This window comes from Netta rufina (assembly GCF_964035555.1).
Source record: "Netta rufina genome assembly, chromosome: 10".
NCBI classification, from domain to species: Eukaryota; Metazoa; Chordata; class Aves; order Anseriformes; family Anatidae; genus Netta; species Netta rufina.
Genome location: NC_140133.1, coordinates 14081158 through 14107660, shown reverse-complemented (window position 1 = coordinate 14107660; position 26503 = coordinate 14081158). Strand labels below are relative to the sequence as shown.

The window sequence follows — 26503 nt, the reverse complement described above, 5'->3', positions numbered from 1 at the left end:
AAATAAAACAAAACCCCTGAACAAACATCACAGAGGAATTCCCCAATAGCTGTAGTATTTTATCCAAGCTTATCCTCCCGCGTGTTTAACGTGCACCTGACCATGCTGCGGGAAGCCTCCACCATAAATCGATCCCTAAATCTGCTGCAGCAGCAGTGGTTAATCCCAGGCGCTGAATCATCCATACCCGCAGCAGCAGCGAGAAATAACACAACGTAGCAGACACAACAGCCCTCACATCACACAGCCCCACTGCACTGCCAGCATAAATATGCCAACTATTTTAAGCCCCCTCAAAGGATCTAGATTTGCTTGTAAGCCAAGCTGAAAGCAGCCTAAAACCCATAAAGGCTGCTGCAGAGGGTAAAGCAGCACCCCGCATCAGCTACAGCAAAGAAAACAAGCAGCCCCTTTCAGCTTCAGGAAACTCTTCCTGGCCCTTTGCAATGCACGCTATTTTGGCTTTAAACCAGAAACCTTTCTAAAGGAAATCTATGTTTCAGCATCCTACAGACAGTTGTAAGTAGCTCTAAGTCCATTGCTGAGCAGTTACTAAGGTACACCACAATTTTGGATAAATAGGGAGAGATAAAGTGCAGCTCCTGTGTGACCTTCAGCAGCAGCCAGGGCTCTGAAGAACCATTCCTGCCGAAGTTAGTGCACCCTGGTAAATAAATCAGAGCTTTTCAAAAGCCCCAAAGGTTACTGGAAGAAAGGACCCGTTATAAATATGACTTTAAGTGAGATAATTATTTAGCAAATTTAATTTGCACACTTTTTAAAAAAGATTTCAAAAGGGTGGTGGATGCAGGGACAGCAACTCCCAGAGGAGTTGTTTTCTCAGTGCCCCAGCATTTGGAAAGCTGCAAGTCTGCAGAGTTGGGCTCGGTGCCCACCTGGACAACCACTGTGCCCCCCTACCCCAGTTTTTGCATCCCCCAGACATCAGCAGCCCTGAGCCTGGGCTAACCCAGGCTCACCGGGGGCATCTGCAGGAGTAGGTCTGCAAGATAAGCAATGCCTCAGGAGCCAAGAGCTGGGACGCAGGTGGGCAGTGCAGGGGCTGTCCTGCCTTATTTTTAGTGTACTGATTTATTTCAGCAAAACACCAAAGAACCAGCTGGGAAGGATGCCATGGGCGAGGACTGACGGGTGCCGGGGCCCCGCGGCCGGGCGAATCCGCGTCCTGTGACATCTTGCCCTGTCAAGTGCAATTACTGTAATCTTCCACAGCCTCTCAAAATACGGATCCTGGCTTAGAAACCGGGCATCCGCAGCATGAAAGCTGCCTTTGTGCCCGGGCAGAGCCTGGGTGAGCGCCAGCCGTGAGGTGCACGAAGAAAATGAGTTCTCCACGTGCTGGGAGAAGGGAGGAAAAGCAAGCCTTCCCGCCCGGCCCCGCTGCAGATGGGCTGGAGCTCGGCTCCCCACGGTGGCAGCCGGGGCAGAAGGAGCTGCGTGGTGGTCTCCTGTCCCCCTGGGCGTAGCAGGGCCGGTGCCCACAGGGCGCTGCAGACGTGCCGGACCATGGGAGCAACCCACGGGAAAAAGGTAATGGGGAGGTTTCGTCGCGGGCTGAAGCGGTGGCGGGTTTAGGGAGAAGGCACCGTCTGTTCACGTGTGGCTTGTTTTGCCCCGCGCGTGCTAAGGCGATGACAGAAGCTGGGGATTAGGGGGAAGGGACCTGCTCTTAAGTAATTCCACCTGATGGGCTCAGCGCTGGGGCCCTGCCAGGGCTTTCAGGACAGCGAGGAGGGGATCAGAGCATGGCAGTAGGACAAAGTTTGGGTTTCTGGGGAGAAATGTCTGATTGCACCCGTCAGCCTGCAGGCTGCGTGCTGCAGATGCAGCACAGAGGAAGCCCCTATGATACACCCACAGCCCAACCTTGGCCCCAACTCCCCACCTCTGTGCTCCTGCTCCTAACTGACCCAAACCAGGGGTGAGCAAACTCCCCTGCAGCACAGGATGCTCATCTGCTGGCACAGGCTGCACTCCTGCTATCCCTGGTGAGAAACTCCCTGGAGGTCAGGGCTGTACCCATCACCCCTGTGGCCCCTGGAGACACCCTACGCACATGCCCTGTGACACCCCTGAGTATTTTTTGGGCTGTGAACAGCTGCCAGCTTCTTCCCAAGGCAGGGGTGAGCTGGGCAGGTTGCAACAGCACCACATGCATCTGCTCTCCTCCAGATGCCCCAGGAGAGAGGCCACAGAGCTGCAAAAGGAAGCAGGGCTGTAAGGGTCAAAGCCATACGGAGGTGGCTGGAGACAGCCATGCCATAAATGTCATTAGGTGTCACTTTGCTTTTACATCTGATGACGTCTGTGCCTGGAGATGTGTCACCACATCTCCAGGTGTCGCCACCATGTGCTTGGGCCACTCTGCTTTAGTGTCTGGCTCCTCTGCAGCTTCTCTCCCAGCTCCGTCCCAGAAATGCCCTCGTACACCACACTAGGTCAGGAAAAACTGGCAGGTCTTTCTGTCTGAGTTTCTTACCCAGTCTTACTCAGACTACAAGACACTGTTTTAAGAATGTGTATTCAAGTTGTCAAGAGCAATACCAGGAAGACGTTCGTGCTTTCACCTTGTCCAGACTCCAGCAGCAGCCATCAGACTTATGATGTCCTAAAGGCTTCAAGAAATTGAAACTTCTGTTCTCTCCCTTCACCCTCTATCAGAAATTTCAAGTGAAATGTAAATGAAAATCCCTCAAAGAATGAGAGTTAGGCTAGGACCCCGATTAGAGACAAGCAGCATCCAGTGGCCCAAAACTGTCGCCAGCTCTTCATCCGTCTTAACCCAGATTCCCTCCCAATTGATAGAAAATGAACCGATCCCCTAGCTTGAAAGTCCATGAAATTGCATTCCCACTATCCTAGGGAAATAATCTCCAGCAGCTACAGTAACTGGAGTAGAAGACTTAGTTGTACCTTTGATTTTAAGCAATGCTCAGCATTTGACATCACACAGCCCAGCAAGGACAGCAAATCCCTCAGGGCTTGTAAACACCTGAATGTAAGATAGGAATAAAACAAAGCCGGAGTGATCTTGGCCCCTCTCACACTTCTGCGGAGCCAAGGCAGTAATAAACTTGCAGAAAAGCTTTGAGGAGTTAGCCTGCGTGCCGTGGGAAACTGCTCCAGTGCCTGATTTAGTGAGAGCTTGCGAACCAGTGAGAGAAAAAATCCTCCCAGCTCGGCTTCCTCGTTGATGCTCAAGGCAGACACAGTCAGTGAGGGGCAGACACTTCGGGGTGATGCTCCCCAGCCACGGCGAACCTGGCCTTTGCCACAACAGTCCTGGTCCTCCCCTACAGCCCTCAGCATCCCCAGCTCCTGCCCCAGAGCTGTGGCTTCCCCGGGAGAGGGCTTTGGGGGTGGGCTCTGATCTTCCCCCTGAGCAATAATTCAAGAGGGTCAGGAGCAGCTTTGTGGCTCTAGCAAACACCAAGCCCATCCCTGAGGACCTTGTCTCACACTGTCCTGGCCAGCGCTCCCAAAACCCAGAAGGAGAACCAGGGCTGGTGAGGGACCAACAAACATCAGTCTATTTTGCTGTCCCTCAAACAATTGCCAGCTACAGGGGGTGTCACTCACAGCCCCCCCATTTCCCCGCTGCCCATCAGAGATGCAGATGCTTCAGCCCAGCTCTGCGGCACCCCCGGGACTCCGGATTAGGGCAGCCCCCCCAGCAGGGGCTGAGCTCTGCCTGCAGCTCATCCCCAGCCCTCTGCTCACGTGGCCGTGACCTCCGGGCCTTGGCGTGCTTGCAGGGCATTGCTGCAGCCAGGGAAATAAGCTGGTTAGGTCAGGCTTGGCTCGGAGCCACCTGCTCAGCGCTCCCAGCCCAGCCCCACTGCACTCACGGTGATCTGTGCCATCCTCCTGATGTCTTTTGCCTGGTAGTGAACAGGCTTCAAAACCTTCCCCAGGGCTCTCTCCTTGCTGGCAGCCCTGAGCAGCTTCCAGGGATGGGCAGGACGGCTCCACTTCCCCTAGAGCCCTCGCAGAAGGTGCACAGAGGGGACCACGGGGGACCGGGGAGCGGGACCAGGGCCAGTGCTGCCCCATTAGCAGTCTGGGCAGAGCCCCTTTCAAGCTCCGAGCACAGTGGCTGTCCAAGGGGCTGGCAGCAGGGGATGTGGAGCACAAGGCAATCCCCTGCTCCACAACAAAAGGGACCGGAAAGGTTGCCAGCGGGGCTCCAAGGACATTCCTCCTTTCAAAGGCTGCAGCTGCTCCCAAAAACCTGTTCTGGCATCACCACCACATCATGGTGCCCTGCCTGGGTGCTTCAAGAAGCTGGGGCAGCTCATGGTGCTGGTTCCCTGCCCGCAGGACCCTCACTGCTCTGCACAGCACCAGCCTCTCCTCTGACCCCAACCAAACCCACCTTCGAATAACCCTGCAAGCGCAGCCTCTCCCAAAACAGCTCCCAGGGCAGCCAGGGTTTGCACATCAGCCATTTCCCCAGGGAAAGTTTTTCTGTCCCCAAATTCCCAAGAGTGTCAGTTTACACTAATGTCAGATGAGCCGAGATTAGGAGAGCTTTACTCTGCTGCTGGTTTAAAACAACAAGAGGCAGCATGCCAGCACCAGGGAGAGCCCTGTTTGGCACGGCAGCACCTGGCTGCCCACGCTGGAAGCCAGGGCTGGGAAACCAACCCCTAAACCCCTCCGTGTGCACTGCAGGGGTACGGGACAGCACCCCTGGGGGCTGCAGGTGCTCCCCCAGCCTGGCCTTCTGCCATCACCCACCCTGCGTAAGAAGTGCACACGTAGCTGCACTTGATGGAGTTTTCTCACCAGCAATAACACGCCATTCACACGATACTAGAGGTGAAGGCTACAAAAAAAAAAAAAAAAAAAAAAAAAAAAAAAAAAAAAAAAAAAAAAAGATGAAAGCTCTGAATGGATGAAAAATCTGGTTCTTGCCATTCAAGAGCTTGGAAACCCTTATCCCAACTACAAAAATCCTGGGCCCTTAGTTTGGAAAATGCAGAATCAAGTTAGGCAAACAAGAGGAGCTGTGTCTGTGGCTGGCAGAGGAGAGGTTTATAATGAGAAGGAAAAGGGTTGCTCCATGCCAGTGCAGCAGAGCACGGGGAGCAAATGGCCACAGAGGGGACCAGCACAGTGCCCATCCTGGCATGGTGACACCAATCACACGAGGCCAAAGCAGGCAGCCCCAAGGCCAGTTGTTTTGTGGCACTGGCCCCAGGAGCAAATCCAAAAATCAGATGGTAGTTTGGATCTGTGATACCTCGGTGTCCTGCAGCATCACACTGCTCAGGGAAAGGATTTGCCACGTGCTGCCTGCAGTTAGCATTGGTTCAGAGGGACGGGAGCGAGAGACGATAACTTGGTACACCAGAAAATTTCCTAAGTGCCTAATGACAGGAGGAAGATATTGATGAAAAGCCCATTTCTAGGCAAAATTAACACATTCCCCGAAAATAACAGTTGAAGCTCATCAGATGCTTCAAACACCTTCAAGCTTCATCTTCTGTGTGACACAGCACAGGCCAGAGCAGGGGAACTGGGGCTGGTCCTGAAACCTCCACAACACCCCTTTAGGATAGTTTTAACCTGCCCCATCATCTTCTTCTGCCCTTTAAGGCCTCACAGGTGGTGACAGCTGAGGGCTCTTAATAAGCACAGACACTGCTCTGGGCTTTGGTAAAGGAGAGGAGAAAAAAAATAATGTGACAGCAACCCTCCTGGGGTGCAAAGGGCATGGGAACAGGTGTCTGCACCCCACACCCTGTCCTTGTCCTTGTCCTCACTGCGTGGGCATCCCCGTGAGGTGGCTCTGACCTGCAGAGCTGGCTGTGCTCTGCAAGGAGGGTCTGAGCCGCACCACTGGGAAGTTTTCACCAACTTGAGCCAAAAAACAAAAAAAAAAAAAAACACAGAAAGGCTTGTCTGGCAGTGGTGGTGGCTGGCACGGTGGTGCTTGCCATCTCCAGCACCAGCTTGAGCCACAGAGGAGCTCAGCATGATTTGGGGCACACGATGCAGCGTGGAGGGAGGAGACCGGGAAGATCTCTGTGTGGAAATGCAGCAGCTGCCAGGTTCGGGATGGCTCAGTGGTCCTCAAATAGAAATGGATTAAAGCAATTAAAGGCTTTGCTACTTTGCTGCTTCCCTATGCTCCAGGGGGTTCGCTCGAGCAGCACCTGCTGCTTTCTCATAACGCCTGCGATAACAGGGACATTTCGCCTCTTTACCCGCTGCCTCCTCCGTTCGCAGCCCAGCGGGTGGCATCTGCCCTTGCTGCAGGTAGCAGCCAAACCTCCTCCCTTGTGGCCCCTTCCCTCCTGCCCCTGTTCCTTACAAACCCCGTTTTCCCAAGCTAAGGGGTCACAGCACTGTCCTTGGCCCCTAACCTGCAGTGCCTGGGTGTGACACAGAGCAACAATGCCACTGCAGCTGGCACGGCACCACAAGTAAATGTTGTCCCTGTCACTCATGTGGCATAAGCCTCACTCTCTGAAAAAAACCATTCTTCAAGGCTTTTTATCGTTTCTTAATGGTCTCTCTGCAGCATGACAGCAATTCGTTCCGAAACTGTTGGAGCCCCTTTGTGCCAGTGACTGATGCTCTCCCCGTGCAGTCAGTAGCATCCCCAGAAATAGCAGCCTGGTGCTCCACATCATCAGTGGAACCAAACCTACTGCAAGGGGCAAAAATAAGCTCTTGAGACAGGTTAAAATAATGGTTTGTTACAGCAGAAGTGCTGCTAACAGCACTCAGATGGGTTGGAACCAGGCTCTGTGCATGGCAAGACCCAAGAGCAAAGAGCTCAGAGCTTCAGGGGACGTGTGCCTCAGGGCCAAGGCAAGGTGTCAGGTCTGGGGACACCATGCCGATGGGTGGATGGCCACACGGCTCCCATTTGTGCTGGGGAGATGCCAGGAGCCTCCCTGTGCCCTTCAGTGGCCTTAGCCTGGCCACCACTCGTGCTCATTAACCTGCAGGAAATGCTCGGCCGAGGTCTGGGCAGGAGCAGGGCCTTGCTCCCAGGCTGCTGCTGGCCCACATTAGCTCCTCGTGCCCTGTTTGTGGGCAGCCCCTGAAACCAGCCTTGTTTCACCACTTCCCCGGCTGTGGGAGGGCTGGGCCTGCCTTCTGGGACCGGCCCAGCCAGCGGTGTTTGTGACAGGCACACAAAGGTCAGCGCAGCACTCGTCTGTGTCAAATTGTGTTGTCTTTATGAATAAAATAACACGAAGCGCTATTCGAGGCATTTGAAATTTTCCACTTGACTCGGCAGCAGAGTGGCCACCTGGCCGGCACGCCCCATGAGCAGCATGGGCACAGCAGGGTTGGATCCGGCTGCTTCCCATAAACCCAAGTCACAAACCGCGGGTGTCCCGCAGCCCCGAGGCTGCTGGTCGCCCTCCTGAGAGTGTCTGCGTGTGTCCACTCCCAGCTCTAATCCAACCCAAGAAATGCTGCAGATTTGCACAGGTCAAAAGCCCAGGAATGAAATGTAACACCAATAACTTGATCTTTCTTAAAGCCCTTTGCAACATGATAGTGAGAACAGGCATGGCCATGGCCAGGGACCAGGAGTAACGCAAGCTCACAGCCTGGCTTGGCAAACCTGATCACCCATGGGCAGGCAGGCATGTGCTGACCAGGACAAGGGCAGCAGGGTGCAGGGCAGCCCAGGACCACCGGGGTTTGGGCTGTCCCACTTCACTCCCACATCCCACATCACTCTCCAACAGCTCTGGGTCGTCAAGAAGGGACATCAAGCTGATGGCATGGGGACCTTGCAGGGTGGCTTCATCTCTCTGCACGATGTCATGAGCTTCGTGGGCAGCAGGGAGCTGGGTTGGAGCAAGCCCTCAGTACTGTGGGAGCTCAGAAGGGCCGCAGCCAGTGCAGGCAGGTTTTTCATCCAGTCTCTGAGCTCCCCACGCTTAGCACAGAGCCCTGCCATGACATGGGCAGTTCAGTGGCTCTCAGCTGCTGGCTTGGGAGAGCTGGGATGCACCCGGACACTGACACCTGGGTGCCTGCCAGCCCCCATTGCAAACCCTGCCAAAAGAGCGTTGTGCCACAGTGGGCTGGAGCAGAGGATGGGCAGAGCCAAGCTCCCCACCAAGCATCGCTCTGCCCCTGTGAGGCAGAGGAGCTCGAACTCCAGCACTTCCTCAGGGCAGGGCCAGTGGGAAGCTAGCTATGATGCTAGGTGTTAGGACACATTGCCCTTTCCAGGACATGCTGCCCTTTTTCCTTTTGTTTCTCCTTAAAAAAAAAAAAAAAAAAAATTGTCTCAGCAAGCATGTGCAACAGCTTGCTGGATGCAATCAGCCTCTGCACCTCACATGGCAGGACTTTGCAGCAAAACAATCAGCCTGACAGATTTTTGTGCATTTACATCACAGATGGGAAAAAATCTTACTAATCCTCAGAAGTTTCTTCCAGTGGATGATTTCACCAAGGTCTGGATCAGTCCCAGCTGCTGCAAATGAACACAGATAGAGCAGAATTCAGCAGTAATCTAAGAGATATGGGCAACAGCTTACACAACCTCCCAGTGTCCAGGAGCATGTTGGAGACATTTTCATAAGAAGCACTGGGAGCAGCAAGCAGATGCATTTGGGGCTGATAGAAAGCAGTGATAGGGTGTAATTCAGCCTATCTCTGCATCTCATGTTTTGTGGCTTCATCAGAGACAGAAATGCTGGCTTTGATCTGCCAGCTCACAATGCGTTGTTTCAGGTCATCACAACTTCCTTCAAAGCCTCTGGGCTAAGCAATGAGACCAGTGAATCAACAGATGTGTTCATTCATTGAACCGGTGTCAGCAGCTGCTCTTACAGCATACAGACAGAGCACCTCTCTCCGAGCTCACCGACTCACCAGCAGCTTGGGCAACTTCCAGCCCTGCTGCTTCCTCCCAGAACCAGGTCTCCGGCAGATGCAGATCACTTCTCAGCCTGGGTGGCATTTCGCCCGCGTTAATACATCTTATTTGCCATGATCTGATTGCAGCAATTTCTTGCCTAATTCATTAGCTCAGACTTTGGCCACTGTGCAACATAGATGCTGTGATGCTGCACCTTAATGGCACCTGTATCAATCTGAACCTGCCTGAAGCCATCCTCCTCTCCCTTTCTAGGATGAGGGCAATTTTCTCTGACTGCTTTCAACAAATCACAAACATGACCCAAAATTACCAGCTATCACCTTTGGTGCGAGTAGATATCAGAGCATCCACGTGTAGAACAAGTTCATTCAGGGAGGCTGGCCTCAAGCTGCAGGAGAGCATCACATCCGTCAGCAGGAGCCAGGGAGGAGGATTCCTGCTCAGAGCCAGTGGTTCAAAGCAGCCTGCACCTGAGGAAATGCCACCTGTAGGCATTCCATTGCTTTAGGAGAGCTTTGCCATGCACTGGGGTCAGGGTGATACACAGGAAGTTTGGGTGTACAATAAAACAATAAAACACAGTACGATGATACTTATTATTTACATTGCTTTATTGCATTTAGCCCCACTTACAGCTGGGCTAACTCCACCTGAAGTGGGAGGTGTCCATCCTGCAGCAGGAGGGTGAAGCGGTTGACCCAGACCTGGGTGACTTCAGTGGGTCCAGAAATCTGTCCGTGGGCAGGGAGCCCAATTACAACCAGCAGCAGCGCTCCCTGCCACCCACGTTCCCAATCACAAGCTGGGAGTGGAGATTTGATAACGACACAGCCCTGGCACTGAGCTCCCCTCGGACTGTCTGCGGGGCCCAGGCACAGAGGAGCCAGTGCTAGGTACTCACTTGGCATATCTGGGATTTTTTTAATAAGAGCAGGCCCAGGGGACGTGTCCACGCAAGCAGGTTGTGTGGTGACACCTCCCAGAAAGAGTGGTGCACGGACGAGCTCTCTTTGTCACCCCATGCTGGGACATGAAGCCATTTCATAAGAAATGAGGCCTCAATCGAGGCAGCTGGGTGTCTGGAGGAGCCAGATTAATATCACCCTGCAGTCAGCTGCCTTGACACAATAGCCTTCAGGGAGCTACAGAGGAATACAAAGCCTTCTTGTGAATCCCAGAGACTCAGCAGCAGAGGTTAAAATTGCCGACTAATTTAGATAGCAGAGAGAGTCATTGTGCAAGGAATGCCTGGGAAAACAGCTTTGCCATCAGACTGCTTCAGGTTCAGCATGGCAGGTCCTGAACCCCCGAGACCCACTGCCAGCAAAGCAGAGCCCAAGCGTGGCAGCTGGTCAGCACTGGGAGGTAGCAGAAAACTTAGCTTGTCTTTCTTCAGGTTGATTTACTCAGTTGAATGCTGGTCCTTCCTTCCCCACATCCACCAGCCACAACCGCTCTCATCTGGGAGCTGAAAGCAAGCTTAACATGATGCTTTTTTTCCCCTTTGCCACATCTCCAGCAAACTCGTGGACCCAAAGCTCAGCACCTGCCCTTTTCCTGTTGAGCAGTGACACAAAAGCAGGACAGATGTGCAGCCAGCTCTTCTTTGACTAGAAATCAAGCCATGGTATTTTGAAGCATGCAAGCAAGGAGTCAGGCTCCAGGGCTAGGGTTGGTGTTGGGGAATCAGCTCAGCCCTGAAAGTCACGGGCAGTGCGTGGGCTGCATGGCAGGCTGCAGCTTAGGCAGCTTGTGCAACCAGCACAGCCTCTGCTCTGTGACCCCCTCACTGCCGCAACCCACATCTGGAGGCAAAGGCTCTCAGTGACCTCTGAAATTCAGCCCTTGTCCAGCCCACAGGTGGTGGGGATGCATGCAAGTTCTCATCTGCGCATACACACACAGAGGGGAACATGGGCAGCAGGATGCTCTGCTCCTGCTTTGAGTCTCTGTGTCAATGAAATGAAAGGAGGTTAAAAATACAGAGATTTTTAAAGTCTCCATTAGCTCTTCCTACATTTCACCCTCTGTTACAGGGCAATACCCAGACAGTCCTTCTCCATTTCCTTCTCTCTCTTTTCTTCCAGAAGGAATATTCCCTCCAGCCCAGGTGTGCCGGTGGCAGTGGGAAGCCCGTGAGTGGTGGCTCGGGTGAGTGTTGGAGCTCCTGTAGTGCACGCTGCTGCACGGGGGGGGGGGGGTTGGCAAAATGATCTGGGGGGCCCTGCACACAGCCAGCACCACCAACAGTGCTGGACAGAAACACTGGGTGAGCTTCTGCAAGCCCAGACTGACAGTGGACATGGGGCGATGGGCAGCACCCAGCTGAGAGCCTAAAGGAACCACTGGGGCACTTCAGCTCCTTCTCCCCCCACCATCTCCACAGCCTCAGGCTCCCCAGGCCAGGACAAGCCCTGGGCAGCAGAACCAGGCTGCTCAGCCCCTGCGCCTCCCCCCCTCCCGTGCCCTTGCCCCTGGGACAGCACAGTGCTGGTGCGCAGCGGGTGTTGCAACGCACTAGGAATGATCACGATAACACGAGCGGTTGCCCTGGTGCCGGGCTTTGCTGTTGCAGTGCTTGCTAAAGAGAGTGGGCGTGCGGCTTCCTCTGGGCCGATCTGATTTCTTTGGGAGCGTGGTTAAGGCACACTCAGGAGAAATCACCCTCCGTGGAGCAGGGACGCAACCTCTCGGTGCGCTCAGGCGCCTGGGCAGGCGGGGAGCTGTTTTCTTTGCAGGGGGGGGGGGAAATCAACTAGCTTGTTCCTCACGCCTGGGAAAACATCATCCGGCAACGAAAAGCAAAAGGAGCAAGTTTTGGGGGTCCGTGGGGTCCCTGCAGGGTGGCAGGGAGGCAGCCTCCACAGGAGCCTCTGTCCTCACCCCCACCAGAGAGACGAGGCAGGAGCTTTGTGGGACCCGACCTAAAAGTTCATCAGCGGGAGTGCAGGCGGGCAGAAGCAGCAGCCCCATGTCGTGGGACACGGGGCAGTACGGGGCCACCGGGCTCCCCAGGGCCACGCTGCAGAAATCAGGTAAGCCCAGGGCCCCCAAGCTGTCCCGGGGTTCCCCACATCCCCGTGTCCCCTACCCGCACTTGCTGGGCATGGGCTGCTGAGCTCCCATGGGGATGTTCTGCACCGCGTGCCTGTCTGTGCACAGGTGACTTTGGACCCTGCTTTAAGTTTGGTTTGGGATATCATGTTTCTGTAGTTCTGCAGTGGCACTTCAGAAGCTTCCCTTCCAAAACAAACCCATATCCCTCAGGGAATTCCCCAGGAGAACCCATGCTGAAGTTCGATGTTCCTGGGGAGGAATTAGGCTGGGAAGGGGGTACTTGCTAGTGTAATCCCTACGGTTCAAAGTGAAACAATTTTCTCTGCATTCCACAAAATACCTTTGAGCTACCTTAAAATATTCATTAATGATTGATGCGTGTCTCTACATAGGTTGGCAAATGCACAGAGCAAATATTTGATGATATATTAAAAGCAAGTTTGCGACATTATCAAGGACTGCTGAGCATCTGTCACTGCTTAACAAAACTAATCGAGCCGTTCCACATGCTGCTTGCAAAAGGCACAGGCAGGCTTTCCTTGGTAATTGTTAACAGAGTGGGATCCCTGCCTCAGCACCCTTGCTTATCACAGTCCAAGGTAATTAAATGAAATTATTAACCAACATGCCCAGTCCCGCCTGTCTCCAGCAAGAGAGGAGGCTGCTGCTGCCTAAACACTACGAGCATTTCCACCCTCAGCCAGCCCAAGCCCGTGCAGAAACTTCCAAGCACCAAAGGGCTCGGCTCACCCCAGCTAGCCAGGATCCCTCTCTCGGGGTCCTTTCCTATGGGGCATCTGTGGAGTGGTTGTAGCTGGTGACAGGTGCTCAGGAGGAGTGTGTGGGACTGGGGGCACTGGTTGGACTGGGAGGAGCAGTGGCTGTATTGGTGGTGGCACTGGGTTTACTGGTGGCAGCCCCATCCCCTGCGTGGGCAAGGGCAGGGGCAGAGGCAGGATGGTGCTGTGGGGAAGCAGGGCCAGGACACATAGGGCCTTGTTGTCCCTGTTGGCATCCTCAGAATGATAAAATCTGCAGAGACCGGTGGCAGGAAGCAGGGACAGAGCGAGCACAGACACAGCAGGGCCCAACCCCTCGCTCCTCTCGCAGGAGGAAGGGCCAGAAATGCTGGCACATTGCTGCTTTCCCTACAAAGCCGCTCATCACTAAGTGCTGCTCTTACACCTCCATTAGGGTGGTCTTTCCCTTTCTCACCCTGCAACCCTGTGGGGTTAATTTCTGAATTTCAGTGCTGAGCTGCCCTGTGGTGGGCACCTTCTGCCCTGAGGAGCAACCCCATAGCTGGGACCCATTTCCCAGAGCAGCCACATCAAGTTACATTTGCCTCATTGCATTATAAATACCAGAATTAGGCTGGCTTAATTATTTAAAAGCATAGATTAAAAGCAGACAAAGGCTCTTTGCCTCCTTTCTGGAGCACGCGTATCATTCATCGGAGACGCAGTCGCCCAGTGACAGGCAAGGGGAGTGTGCCAGGCCCCTGGGATGAGAGGCTCCCGAGCTGCCAACCCCACAGGAACCAGGGGAGAGGAAAACCACAATGAGGATGGGGAGGATAACAAGCAGCATCTGCCAAGCTTTGGGCTTGCCGTGTTATTATTATTATTATTCTCCATCACCAGGGCCGGAAGCCATGGCAGTCATTAATGTGATGGCAGGACTGGTGTTTTGCTCGGGGCATAACAGCAAGACGGGTTGGGTGTTTGTGCTTCTCATATTTGAGAGGCAGGCACAACCCCACCGTGTTTTTTACTTGTAAATGTGCAAGGGAAATGCTGAGCCAGCAGAAACACCAGGGTATCCCGAGAGCATTCCTCCCTGGGGTGCTGTTAGAGCAGACAGCACGTCACCAGGCCGCCTGTGAGTTTGGAAGGGGAGCCCAAGCAACTCTTGTTTTCCGATACACCACCGCTTGTCAAAGTCCCTGCTCCCAACTGCTCTGTTTGATCCGGTGTCTGCACCACATGTACGGATGCTGAGACACACGGCAGCCTGTGTCTCGCGCTGCCAGTGTGTTGCTGAGGTCCACCCCAGCAAGAATTCATCTCTCAGCTTGTAAGGCCAGGACAAGCTGCTTGAAGCCCACATGGATGAGGGCAGCTCTAGAGTCCCCCCAGTCCCAGCTATTCTGACTTCATAAAGCACTATTTATTAACATCAGGAAAGTCATGCAAGTTGGCACTGCCAAGAATTCAAGAATCCGATATGAAAGACCAGCTTCCATCGTAGTTCTTTGTAGGACTGAACATACATGACCTCTTCTGCTGTGACACTGCAGTGGGAGAGGCCACAGGGCCAACTCCAACTCCACCTTAAACATGGAAATGTCCTGACCACGAACAGTCATTGTTTATAACTGTGTTTATAATCCTTAAAGCAAGAAGTGGATTAGGAGCTCCCAAGGGCTGCCTGAGGGGAGGAAGGGTTGGAAACCTTATCCTCAGGAGAGGAGGGCTCCCCAGAGAGCAAACAGGATGAGCCCGTGGTGTGGAAACACCAGGGCAGCCATGGCCATGAAAAGGGGCTTAGATCCTGTAAAAATAAAAAATACGTGCAGACCTCAAGATCTTTGTACCCCTGAATCCAGCTCAGAAATCTTCCCCATGCTCCATTTCTTCCCACTGTGGGCTCATCCACAAAAAAAAAAAATATGTATTTTTTAATGTATATTATAAATATTTATTTATTTATTTATTGAATTCTTCCCCATTTTGAAAAGTTTCTCCCAGATCAATCATATCACAAACTATTCTGCACTGATGTACCTAACAAGATCCCAGTAACATGAAGAAACTTTTGTTTGGAGTTTTGTTTTTTAGAAAATGCTACATTTCTGTGAGAGGAGGCTTTTAAAGGAGATGAGCTGGGTGCTGGGGCAGCTGGCGGCACCGCAGGGAGCTGCTGCATCTTGTGCTTGCTCTCTGGCAGACACCACTCTGTGGCAGTTCAGAACAGAAACACCAAGTTCTTGGGAATGGCAAAAAATCTCCAGAATAGAGAAGATTTCCCACTGTTGCAGGCAGATGTGTCATGAACTCAAATTATTTTGCAGTTCCTATTATTCATGCAAATAGCTTGAAACTACATGTAGCTTTACCGATCTGTATTAAGCATGATGGTTTGCAGCCCCATTCCTTGCAGGATGTGTGTGACCAGCTTCTTTCAGCAGCCCGTCATTAATCTGCGAGTTCTTAAAAAAAAAAAAAATCATGAACAAATGCCAGGCACTTAGAAAACCAGAGGCTACAATTTTAAGTGACCATTTCTGCCCAGGAAACCTCAGGTCAGTGGTTCTGCAAACCCAGACCTGGGGCTGTGAGCTTAAATCCACATTTTTCCCCCATTTCATCTCTTCCACCAATTACCAGGGTTTCACGGAATTACAAGCAATAACCACATCTGGCCCTGGCTCCCATTCCCTGAATAATGCCTTCTGCCTATTTTTACGTGGATGACATTTCACGGAGGCTCACTCTCTGCCCAGAAAGGTGTTCCCATAAAATATTTTTAACAAGAGCAGTTTGGCCATTTTCTGCCACTATTGGAAAAGCTCTCCCTAGACGCTCTTGTTGGGAAATCAGTTCTCAGCAGAAATAAGTCTGCAAACACTTCAGACGGTGGAGACTCATTGACTGGAAACACTCAATTTTCTCTCCAATCCCTTCTGTATTTTCCGCCTGGGAAGGGCAGCTGGAGCTGGGCAGCCAGAGCAGCACCCTGGTTGCCAGCCCTGCCCGGGGTTGATAATCCCCTTACAACATTCCTGGGGATTATTTTCATCCCGGCGGCTGGGAGCAGCACAGACTGTGTAGCCGCAACACAGAGGGGCAGCCTCACAGAGACAAGTCATTAAATCCTAAATAAATGCTCTGTGGAGGACATCTCCAAGCCCTGATACCAAATACAGCAGCAAGGGAAGCACAGCTCAGCCCCAGCAGCTTTACCAGCCCCTGGGCACGAGCATCCCTGTCCTCTGCAGGAGCAGGCTCAGAGCTTTGTCCTCCCAGTGCCCCAAGCAACACACCACACTTTACACCCCTTGAGGGTATATTTAAGGTGTTATTTGCGACATTCAGGTTTTCAAAGGCATTTAATGTCTCTCCAAAACTGTTATGCTGTTTCCCAAAAGATTGAGGCCAAGCATAATCAGAAGTGGAAAGAATTTGGGCCAGAATTGCAGACTCGCAATTTTATCAAAAGTCTCCCAGGAACTGGGGGATTTATAAGGATTTCCAGGAACCTGAGCTTTGCTTTATGTCAGAGCAGACCAAGCTATTATAAAATAATTTTCCTCCAGGCAGTCCCACAACCAGGGACAGGCCAGGGAAGGGGGTGCTGGGTTTTCAGCACCTCTGAGATGCTGAGCGTCTCCTGTGGGGTCTCCCAGGAGGCAGATGAAGGCTGGGAGCTCATTTCATAGCCACGGCTAGGAGAGGAGCCGCACCATGCCTGAAGTCCAGAGATGTGGCAGCAGCCCCGGCCTCATCATCCAAAAACCTGCTTTGTACATACAGAAAGTCACTTGGAAATGCAGCTTTCCTAGAAAGCCTCGGGCTTCTAGAAATGAGGAAGGGGAAAATATTTAAAAGCAAGCAAAACACTAAATTCATTGAAGCAAACACAGCTACTTTTTAAAAGCCACAGTCCAAAGCAGATCTATTTGAAAGGTCACACTGTCTTTCCGAGTACAGCAGAGGGTGTCAAAAATGCACATGCTTTTTTGTTGTTGTTGTTTATATCTTGCCAAGAACAATATAAAAATGTCTAACACCTATCGCCGATTTATGGTGGTGGCCCAGGAGGTGCCAGAGCTGAGGCTTGTTCATTGATCTACGGCCGAATCATGCAAAAACAGACATCCTGCTGTAAATCCACCGCAGAGACCTGGTTTGATTTACACCTCCAGCACTATAAATAATGACAAAACACAGTCTGATAGCAGTCTGTCTCCCCATACACGGGTATGAATTACATCAGGTCTCAATGATAGATCTACTGCAGGAGGAGCATTCTGCCCAGGATCCCTTTTTGCTTGCAGAAAGGATGTCCTGTCCTTACTCCCAGCATAACCCCAAGCTGTGCTTCAGGTTGCAATGTTTTGGTTTGTTTTTGTTTTTATGTTTTAATGGTCAATGCAAACACAGACATTCCTTAAATTTTTCCACACTAAGGTCTTATGGTGACTTAAAGTGCAGTTCCTGGAGGGAGGTTCATGGCTCCTTCCAGCAACCTCAGCACACAGCAGCATGAGACAAATCATTGTGTGGGCGCCTACATGCCCCTGGGCACATCCAGCACAGCGACAACCAACCTAAAAGCTTCCTGCGGTGTCCTGGCCCCCGCAGCATTGTTCTGCTCAGGCAAATTACACTCCTTGCAAGGACTTCTGCATGCTCATTTATCAGCCACCTGGGCAGAAACACTTCCAGCCTACCTCAGTGCCTCCCACTCCTTCCTTCCCAACATCTCCAGTTGCACCAGTTTCAGAGAAAATCCCTCCATCTACCTCTGGTAAATAGGTTGATTTTTTTTTTCACTGCTGCCTTTCACAAACCTCAGCCATGCAGCACATGTAAATAGCCACGTTCTCCAATTCAAGACCTCCAGGCTCACCATGGCACTGCCCCAAAATTCTGCAAAACCAGGCAGGCCCCATGGCAGGGGGGTCCCTGATGATCCTGGGGGCAATTCCAGATTAAAACCCTGTTGTGCAGACAGCTGACCAACAGTGGTGCTCCTATAAAAAACCCTTGGTATTCTTTGAAATTTACTTGTTTTGTTAGAAGAATAAAGCCACCACTTTGTCACTGGAAATGGAAGCTCATCTTTTTCATTCACACCAAAACAAACCTTTGCTTTTGTACCTTCCTTTCTTTTCCTTTGTCCACCTCCTTTCCTATGGAAAAGAAGACCCCCCAAAAGGGAAGAATTAGGAGAACAAACCGCAGCAATTTTACCCTGGTTAAAAACCCCGTGTGCTTTCCACTGTTCAAAAACCATCTTTCATGTAACAAAAGTCAGCCATCAGATGGTGCTGCCTTAACCTCTGGCTGCTCTGCAGCTCTGCATCTCTCCAGCCCGCGCACCAGCCGCAGCAGGGTGAGATCCAGCCTGGTGCTTCCATCAGTCAGCAAAACTCTGCTCCTTCCCTGCTGCCAGCAGCCGCGTGTGATCCTATGGGAACATAACCCGGTACAAGAAATCACTGGTCCCAGCTTCCAAGCACCCTTTGAATACATACCGAACTATTCACCCCAATTACACTCATGTAATGGGCTCTGATCTGTTTTCCTTTGTTCCCAAAGCAGCAGGGCACTGGCCACATTAACATTCAATGAAAAGTTGTTTGATATTGAATCGTTTCTTCAGCAGTATTATTTCTTACACAATTCTGTTTGATTGCAATCCACTTTACATTTGCTGAGTACTTACTGACTGTGAAAGAATGGCATAGCCTGCTTTCTCGTGCTTTTTTTTTTATTATTGATTTCTTTTTTAAAAGGGTTTTATTCATTTTGTACATGAGACTGTGATAAGAGAGAGAGACCATATTACTGAACAAAAGCTGTTTTCCTTGCTGCTCCATCAATCCATATAGCCTCTCACTAGGTACCCCAAAATACTGTAATAATGAAACACTTGGAGCTGTGGAGCTGCCTACACCCTTTTTCTGGGACTTTTTGTTCTTACTGGTAAACTTTCAAATTGCTCAAGTGAATAGTCAGGAATTAATTGCTTTTCCTGGGCCCCTGATTAGACCATGCACTGGAATAATTGCAGTCAGCTCTGCACTTAAAGCACAGCCCGCTGCATGTATCCCATCTTACAATGTGCTTTGCGCTCCCTTTGTATAGTTGTGTGGGTTCTTTTTTTTTGTAAAGGAGAAGTGTAGAGAACTTGGAAAATACCAGCAGTGAGAATACCCTGTGGGTTGCCTGAAATCCAAGCTGCCACTACTTAGAAAATTGCAGGCCCTTGTTCTCACATCCAGAACACACAAATTGTTACTGCACGTGTGAGCTATGCTTTCCTTGGCATTGGGCTGGGTCCTGGCTTCTAGGTCAGCAGGGTGTCACCAAAATTTGATGTTGGTGCTTCCTTGGACCCCCCAAATTCTGCAGCTTCCCCCCCTGCAGGAGCAGAGCCCAGCACAGCCCACTGTATGTCTGCTCCCAGCCTCAGTTGGGCTGATCTTGTGTTAATTAGTCCTTGGCACTCAATGCTGCAGCCACCGAAGCGAGTGGCTGGCAAGTCATTTAGAAGTGATCTAATTAATACGTGTCTCTCCAACAACGCAAAGGGAATATTATACTTATATATATATATTCCCAGCAAAGGGAATATTTTTTAAACCTTTGCAAAATGCCCTAGCACAGCCACCTGCCCAGGGAGGAGAGCACCGGAGGGCTCCCACACCCCTCGGATGCCACCTCTCCTGCCACCTCTCTTTCTTGTCTTCCAGCCTCAATGTACACAGAAATCCAGCGGGAGCATCCCGACAGCAGGAATATCCTGACTCACCCAGACTACATAGATGGAAACCCGGACCTGATCAAACCTAAAAAGCTCCTCAACCCCGTCAAAGCTTCAAAGAGTCACCAGGAGCTGCACAGAGAGCTGCTGATGAACCACAAGAGGTAAGAGGAGGTCACAGCCTGCGGTGCTGAGCCCTGGCACAAGTGCCAGCGATGGCCTGCATGCAGGAAGGTCAGGATAAACCTGCATGTGAACATGGTGTAAAACCTGACGTAACCCTTTTTGCTGATGTGGCAGCTTATTTTTAAACAAAAACAGAGCTAAAGGCCCTTGCTCTGTCATCTCCATCTTTCCAAAGCTCTTGCCAAGCCCACCCCAATGTGCAGCCCTCCTCTACATTCAACCCAGAGGCAGTGAGAGGTGCGGGCTGGATGCAGCTACTGGAGCTGTGTGAGGGCATTGCTGTGAGATTATTTGTACATGGAAAAGGCTAATCACTGCTTCCCTATAAATCAAGAGGCGCCTAGGGCAGAGATACAGCTAGTATTCACATCCCTTATTCCCCACCCCATCACCCCAGTTTAAGTCTTTGGGGGTACGGATACAACATCAGGATAATGACACCAGGGTCTGAGAACCTACCTCCACATCAGCCCCTTGTGGAAAGCGTCTGAACACAAGTGCAACAAAAGCATGCTCAGTTCAGAGCCTGTCTAGCACAGCAAGAAATCTGCTGGCTTTATATTAAAATGATCTGAACACCATGAAATATTCTGACATGATCACACTTTGACTCCCTAATTAAAAGGAGCAGAGCCTCTGTTCGAAATGACTGCTCTCATCACGAGAACCAGACACATGCGTTAATTGGGCAAACAATCACGCCTGCCAGTAGGGTGCATTACCCAGTTCTGGCACTGCCTGGGCTCAGCTTGGATTTGACTTTCACAGAAGCAGAAAAATTACAGGGACCGTGCCCAGGCCATTCTCCAGCATCAAGGCAGAGCCAACTAAACCAGCCAGGTATTTTTAAAACCCTGTCTTGACAGTGACCATATCCCACCTAGTGATGCTGCCCAGTTAAAGGTTCACCCAGCATCCTTAGCCTGGATCTCCCAGAACATTATTCCAGTTTAACCCCCACGGAACAAAGCACCAAGATGTTCCTGCAGTGAGGGCAGCAGAAATGAACAGCAGCAGATGTGGGGCACCGGGCTAAACCTCAAACTGGCAAATGCCAAGTGGCATCAGCATTTTGGCCTTAAGCCCTGTGCCTGTCACCATAGCGTACCCACACGTGCCATCAGGAGCTGGCAGGAGCCCCACCACGGCCAACCTGTGTCCCCGGCCCCTGTCCTTTGGTGCTGCATGGCTCAGGGACAGGCGCTGCCTGAGGCAGCAGTTCAAGCCTGCTACAGCTCTGGCCTCCCAAATGATTTTCAGCGAATGTGTGGAGCAAATCCCACAGCAAACAACAATCCATCTGGGCTGGTTTCTTCTTGTTGGGATTTTTAATAAAATATGTTTAACCAAAGATTTTTATTTTATTTTTTGTTTAAAAGCAGGAAGAGATCAAGCCTTTACTCATCCAGCTTAGAGCCTGGTCAGAGCCAGATCAGTTTAAAGTCTCTCTTGGTGAGTCCGGCTCCCAGGACGATTGATGCTGGCAGCACTGGTGCAGGTTCACAGCAGCCAGAGAGCTGGCACTGGTCTGCCAGAGGGATGGAAGAGTAGCATCGATAAATGTCCTTAAGTCACCAGCAAATCCAACAGCTTTGCTCTCTGCTGCATGGTCCTGTGGAGGGCAGGAGAGGAGAGAGAAGGATCAGTGCTTGCTCCCATTTCTGCTTTGCTTTTTCCCCTTAGGCAGAAACAGGAAGCAACCCACAGCAGTGGCTTCTGCAACAAAACCCTTACCTTAGTCAACACCTCTGGGTACTAACAACACAGGCTGATTAAACCAAAGAGCAGTAATAAATCCAAAGACAACATTGCAAACTCTGTGCCTCCAGCAACCCAAGGCAGGCCTCCAGCCTTGAAAAAGCCACCTCTGCCGCAGGAACCCCAGGCATCCCCATGTTACAACACCTCTCCTGTGACTTTTTTTTTAGGACCTGAAATATTCTCAGCCTCCTGATTTTAACGAGTGTTAAACCCAGACCAGGAAAGTGGTCAGGGTCTGGTCCTTCCCCACGCAACAGCTACAATGTCTTTAACTCCTCTTTAAAACATTACTTCAGCCAACTACATCTACTTCTGTATTTTCTTGCAAAATTACTTATGTTGCACTTGCCATTGCGGAAGATAACCTGTTTAAAAGCAACCTTGATCTCTTAATAATCTGTTCTGCAACACAAAAAACATGCAGTTGCAATGGAGTCTGCCCAGAAGCCAGCAAAGCTTTGACTACCTGCATGGCCACATCCATGCTGCTTTTAGGGGGCAGAAGCTAGTAGGAAATTGGTCAGGATGAGATGTAGGAGACAAACCTTAGTGCTTAAATTCAGGCATGGCAACATTCAAAGAGTTAAGTTTCTGAAATTTGTTCGGAGCTCTCCTTTCAGCTCTTTGCCAGGTATTTAAGCCTTGCCTGTGTCCTTGCCATAGCTCATTTCCAGTGATCCCACCACCAACGCAGCTTTGCTTGGGATGTGTTGGGTGATGAAGGGGAGCCAGGTACCCACCTCAGGAGAGGACTTCTCCTTCTGGCCTCTCAGCCCAAGCTCTCCACGTGAACAGGGATCGCTCAGCAATCAGCTCAATCCTCAGCTCTGAAGCAAACCTGTGATGCGAGCTGCCAGGACAATTACTGCAGTTCAATGACTACCCCTGCTGGTGGAAAAAAAAATCTTCATTATTTAAAATTCTTTCAGTGCGGCTGAAGCCGTCACCGACATAAATAATGCTAAAACCAGCACAAGCCAAAGGAACAGCAATTTCCATTCCTGCACGGAAAGCTGTGGCACCTTGGTGTCAGGAGCGAGAAGGGTTTGGGGCTGCCAGGAGGGCAGGGTCACACTCAGTGCAGCAGCTCCAGCCCTGATTTATCTGTTTTTGATCCACAGAGGCTTAGGTGTGGAAAGCAAGCCAGAGCTGCAGCGGGTGCTCGAGCACCGACGGCGAAACCAGCTCTTCAGACAGAAGAAGGAAGAGGAAGAGGCAAAGAAATTGCAATCACCCTTTGAAAAGGAGCTGCTAAAGAGGCACCAGAGGCTGGATCAGGTAGAACCAAGTTGTCAGTCATCCCCAGGTTATCCTAACCACCCCGTGAGATGGCTTGGCTACGGCTCAATTCAAGGAATAGTGCTGACACTCCTCCATAAAACAAAAGCCAGGGTGCATCCCTTCTGTCATCCTGTGCAGCTGCACTGCCTCGTCCTCACAATCAGACCCGCCTAGCTCATGTCACCTCCATGTGTCCCTGGCCCTGCGTCTCCTCCAGATCCCATGGGGTGTCCTCTGTTGCTCTCTGTGCTTGTCCACCACTGAAATAGCTGCAAGCAGCCAGTCAGCTTGCTGCCTCTGAAAATAAATTCATTTCCTGTCCTACTTGTCAGTATTTGCACTAAAGATGGATGTCAATGGTTTATTTAATTAATGGCACAACAGCTCCCTTTTAATCATATCAGCCAAGCCAAGACCACCAGAAAATCAAAGCCTGACCCTCTCAGAGAAGAATCAGGAATACGAAACAAGGCAGTTTAGGGGCAGAGCCATAAAGGCTTTGCACATCGAAGTGAGGCAGCACAATGAGTTACTCCCCTTTAGATGATACCTAAAGCTGAGAACGTTCCCCAGGCTCACAGGCCTCCTGTACCCGGAGGGACTGAAACCTCTTCCTCCCTCTGCCATGACAGCTCTACAGAGAGGCAATCCCTGCTTACGTGCTGGAGAGGTTCCTCCCTGGAGGGAAAAATAGATGCTCCAGTGGGCCAGAAAAAGAAGCTATGGGTGAATGTGGCTCTTAATGGTTTGGAAAAAGAGAGCACTGACATGTGCACTTACACAGTTATTCAATTCTGGGCAATAATATCTGGACACCCAGCAATAATGAACTCAGACTTTTAATGTAGCTAATGCACTTCTGTCCTGTAGCAGACACAGATAACAGTGACTCCTCTTTATTACAGCTGGAGAAAGAGCAGGAGAAGGAGGAAGACCATGCACCAGAATTCATTAAAGTAAAAGAAAACCTGAGAAGAACATCAACAGTGACTGGAGAAGAGAAAGCAGCATAGCTTCTGCCAAAACTCACTGGAGATCCTACCAAGGCTGACATCTCTGTACATGGTGGACATTCAAAGCCGCATCTTTGGGGCTACTTACAGTTATTAACACTTGCTCCAGTAGAAGGCACAAAAAGGTTTTCTCATCCCAGGAAGGTCTTATGGTGGAAAAGGTGCAGCATGCACTGAAGAAGTACTCAGGCAAGGAGATGCAGAGAGAAGCAATGCCCCTTTCCTCCCAGACTGTGGGTGCACACTAACTTTCAGCTAACTCTTGGTTAACCCTTGAGGCACAGTGACCATGCAAGGAGGGATGGGCATTCCCACAGGTTTGGGGGACCCCACATCTCCCCAGAGGTGGGCTCACCAAGCTGGGGACATTAGGAGGGCAGCTGCAACTCCGGGAACCCTGTGTGTTAGCGCAAGGGACAATCTGTGCGTCACTGAGAACAGCCCAGGTGATTGTAAGGGCTTTCCCACGAGTTACTGGCATCATGCCACTACATGAGTCCAGCCTTGCTGAGGCTGTGTGTCCCAGCAGCATGGCTCTGCCATTAAACAATGAAAAAAATCAACCCCTGTGTGCCCACACCAGCTCAGCAACGGCCAGCGAGGTTCGACTGTTTTCATGAGCACCTTTAAGCTGCATTTCAAACCTGCTTGTGAACAGCTATTTAGCTATTTATACAGTTCTGTGCTCAGGCAGAAGATATATTGGGCTATCCCATGAAATGCCTGAGTGAGAGGAAAATGCTTCATGCACAAAGTACAAGCCGGGAGCTTTCAGCATGGGTGTCAGTGGAAGCATGAGGTGACCAGGCAGCAGAGCCAGCAGCGACAAACTGCTTCTCGCTTCTCTGCACAAAGATGCTGCTGCAAAGCCACTTGTCAGTGCTTCTTATCCCTTCTTCCAGAGGTCAGTGCTGCCTCATACTGCAAGGCTAAAAATCTTCTTGCTGCTGGTAGAGCAAAGCTGAAGTAGATGGTGCCTTTGCACCACGTATGGACAGAGGCTACCACATTTATGGGGCACCTGTGCCCTGAGGTGTCCACATATAGAGCTACAATTGCTCCTTCAGGTAGATCTCAGCTTCTTGGTTCTCACACAGCCCTGCTACAAAGCCTGAACACCATAACTCACCGACTGCCTTCCAACACTGGTTCTTGAATGGCAAGAGTCAATGGCTGTAGTCAGCTGGGAAGGTGATACCTGATTAACACTATCTACCATCCACATCTGCAGTGGATCCATACGTAAATTAAGGAGAGGGGGTGTTTATTAAGGAGAGGGGGTGTTTAATAAGGAGAGGGGGTGTTTAATAAGAAGTTACTAATCCATTCCCTAGTCTCTCTGGTCCAGCAGGGCGTTTCATTTCAGAGGATTGTTGCTCAACCTGGCAACTTGAGTAAAACATCTGAGCCACATCATGCGTCAAGAGAAGCGATACAGATACAAGACTTCTGGACAGCCTTGCATTATAAAAAAACCCTTAACCCAGTTCCAGCCCTCAAGAGCCCCACCTCACAGCACGGGCCCTCGCTCAACATGCTTATTCTAAACAGGTTTTTACTTCAGAAATCCAGTGCATATGGTTCCTATGGGTCAAACAAGATCTGAAAGGATTTGTTTTGTCTTTTCCCACTGTAAAGTTTTTCACATAGTCTATGATAAAAACAGTGAGGGAGAAGCAGCATTGAGCATTTTTTCAGGGGGGGAAAAAAGCCAGATTTCTCACAGATAAAATTGTGTTGCTTAGGATGCTTGTACACAGCTGTAGAAAATGCTTTACAATATTCCATCCATAACATCAGTTTAAATAACAAACTGAGTTGTTGTTTTGTGAGAGGTTATGGCACAGATCAAGTAACCTTGATCAAAGAGCTCCAAAAAATTAAGCAAATTAATTTGTAATTTTGCCACTGATGGAAATGCGCTCCAGAAGAGACAATCTGTCACTCCATATGCACCGGCAAAAACAGTGCTATCGGCTCATCCCGTCTGCAACAGGGGCACTTATGCAAGTCCTTGGTTGGGAAGCCTGGACAAACTGAGTGCTCAGAGTAGGTTGGAATTATTTTGCCATGGTCTTCTTGAATACAAGGATATTTTCTGAAAAACTCAAGGTGTCTTCCTTTAACTCAGTGTTCACCAAGCATGGAGAGGGGCCGCATACCTTTGCAGTCTGGCACTGCTGAGAGGGAGTTGGTTGTCCAGAAGTGAAAGGGAGGGCCAAATCATACTGTCCTAGCTGAGAATAAGCTAACAGCACCAAAAGAGATCCTTCCAGCTGTGGAGTCAACGGAGAGCCCTGACACGGGGAGGGCAGGGCAGCCCATGCGCCGGACCCAAGCTCCATATACAATGCATCGCCCCATGCTTGAGCCCCCCTGTGACAAGGCTTCAGAAGTGATGTTTTAGTTGGATTAAAACCCACGGCGCACTCAAACAGAGCTCTTCATGCCTGGACGAACCTCCCTCACACACTTGTTCATCACAACACAACCAACGCAGAGGTGGCACTGTCCGGGCACCAAGGGAGCATTGGACTCCAACAATCCCAGTAGAATGTAAAATACACCAGTGTGGATATGGTCAGGATGAGATCCTGAGATGTCTTCGTATGTTGTTTCCTCCTAAACAAATTCCTGTGTTTCAGGTCTAATGCTCTACACCCTAGAACGCGTTCCTGAATAGACATGATGTATCCAGAAGGCACAGATAATAAGAATATTGAGGGAAGATATATATTTTTTTGCACTATGTTTTCTATGTGGTATATAGTTTATATTGTGTTGGTGTTTATACACTTATATACATTTGTGTATATATTACATT

The 26503-nt window shown here is 50.7% G+C and overlaps 1 protein-coding gene across 1 annotated transcript; it reads left to right on the top strand.

Annotated features, from left to right (window-relative positions):
• Nucleotides 1–1527: 1527 nt before the first annotated feature.
• On the top strand, nt 1528–23752 carry FAM107A (family with sequence similarity 107 member A; the record flags this gene model as incomplete). The annotated part of the gene is made up of 5 exons (XM_084292458.1): nt 1528–1551; nt 10975–11038; nt 19428–19602; nt 22507–22663; nt 23572–23752. The coding sequence occupies 5 exons, from the start codon at nt 1528–1530 to the stop codon at nt 23677–23679; spliced, it is 528 nt and encodes a 175-aa protein (XP_084148584.1). The 3' UTR covers nt 23680–23752.
• Between the last annotated feature and the right edge of the window lie 2751 nt (nt 23753–26503).